This window comes from Nestor notabilis, unplaced genomic scaffold (assembly GCF_000696875.1).
Source record: "Nestor notabilis isolate BGI_N333 unplaced genomic scaffold, ASM69687v1 scaffold19280, whole genome shotgun sequence".
NCBI classification, from domain to species: Eukaryota; Metazoa; Chordata; class Aves; order Psittaciformes; family Psittacidae; genus Nestor; species Nestor notabilis.
Genome location: NW_009910988.1, coordinates 6683 through 6981, shown reverse-complemented (window position 1 = coordinate 6981; position 299 = coordinate 6683). Strand labels below are relative to the sequence as shown.

The 299-nt window shown below is 62.5% G+C and overlaps 1 protein-coding gene across 1 annotated transcript in view; it reads right to left on the bottom strand.

Annotated features, from left to right (window-relative positions):
* The window catches only part of LOC104404225 (proline dehydrogenase 1, mitochondrial-like), a gene marked incomplete at its 5' end in the record, with an annotated part of 5047 nt that overhangs the window by 2591 nt on the left and 2157 nt on the right, over positions 1–299 (bottom strand). Inside the window, one exon of the mRNA XM_010012611.1 lies at positions 24–168. Within this exon, the coding sequence (XP_010010913.1) occupies positions 24–168 (145 nt within the window). The remainder of the gene's footprint in view (positions 1–23; positions 169–299) is intronic.

The following is a 299-nucleotide window of genomic DNA, read 5'->3' as shown; positions in this document are numbered from 1 at the left end:
CCCAGCCTGCTGCTGGACCTCACCTTCAGGTAGCACTGGTAAGTGTTGAAGATGATGGCCTGGTCCCTGTTGAAGCGGCGCTGCATCTCCAGGGTGAGGCGGCTGATGGCGGGCTGGAAGTAGCTCTGCTCCGCATCCACCATCAGCCTCACGCCTGTCTCAGTGGCTCTCTGGGGGGACGAGTGACATGCAGGGTATGTTTATGGGGTCCCCTGATACCTGTGGCCAGGTTGGATGGGGTTTGGAGCAACCTGGTCTGGTGGAAGGTGTCCCTGCCTGTGGCAGGGGGGGGGGGGGGG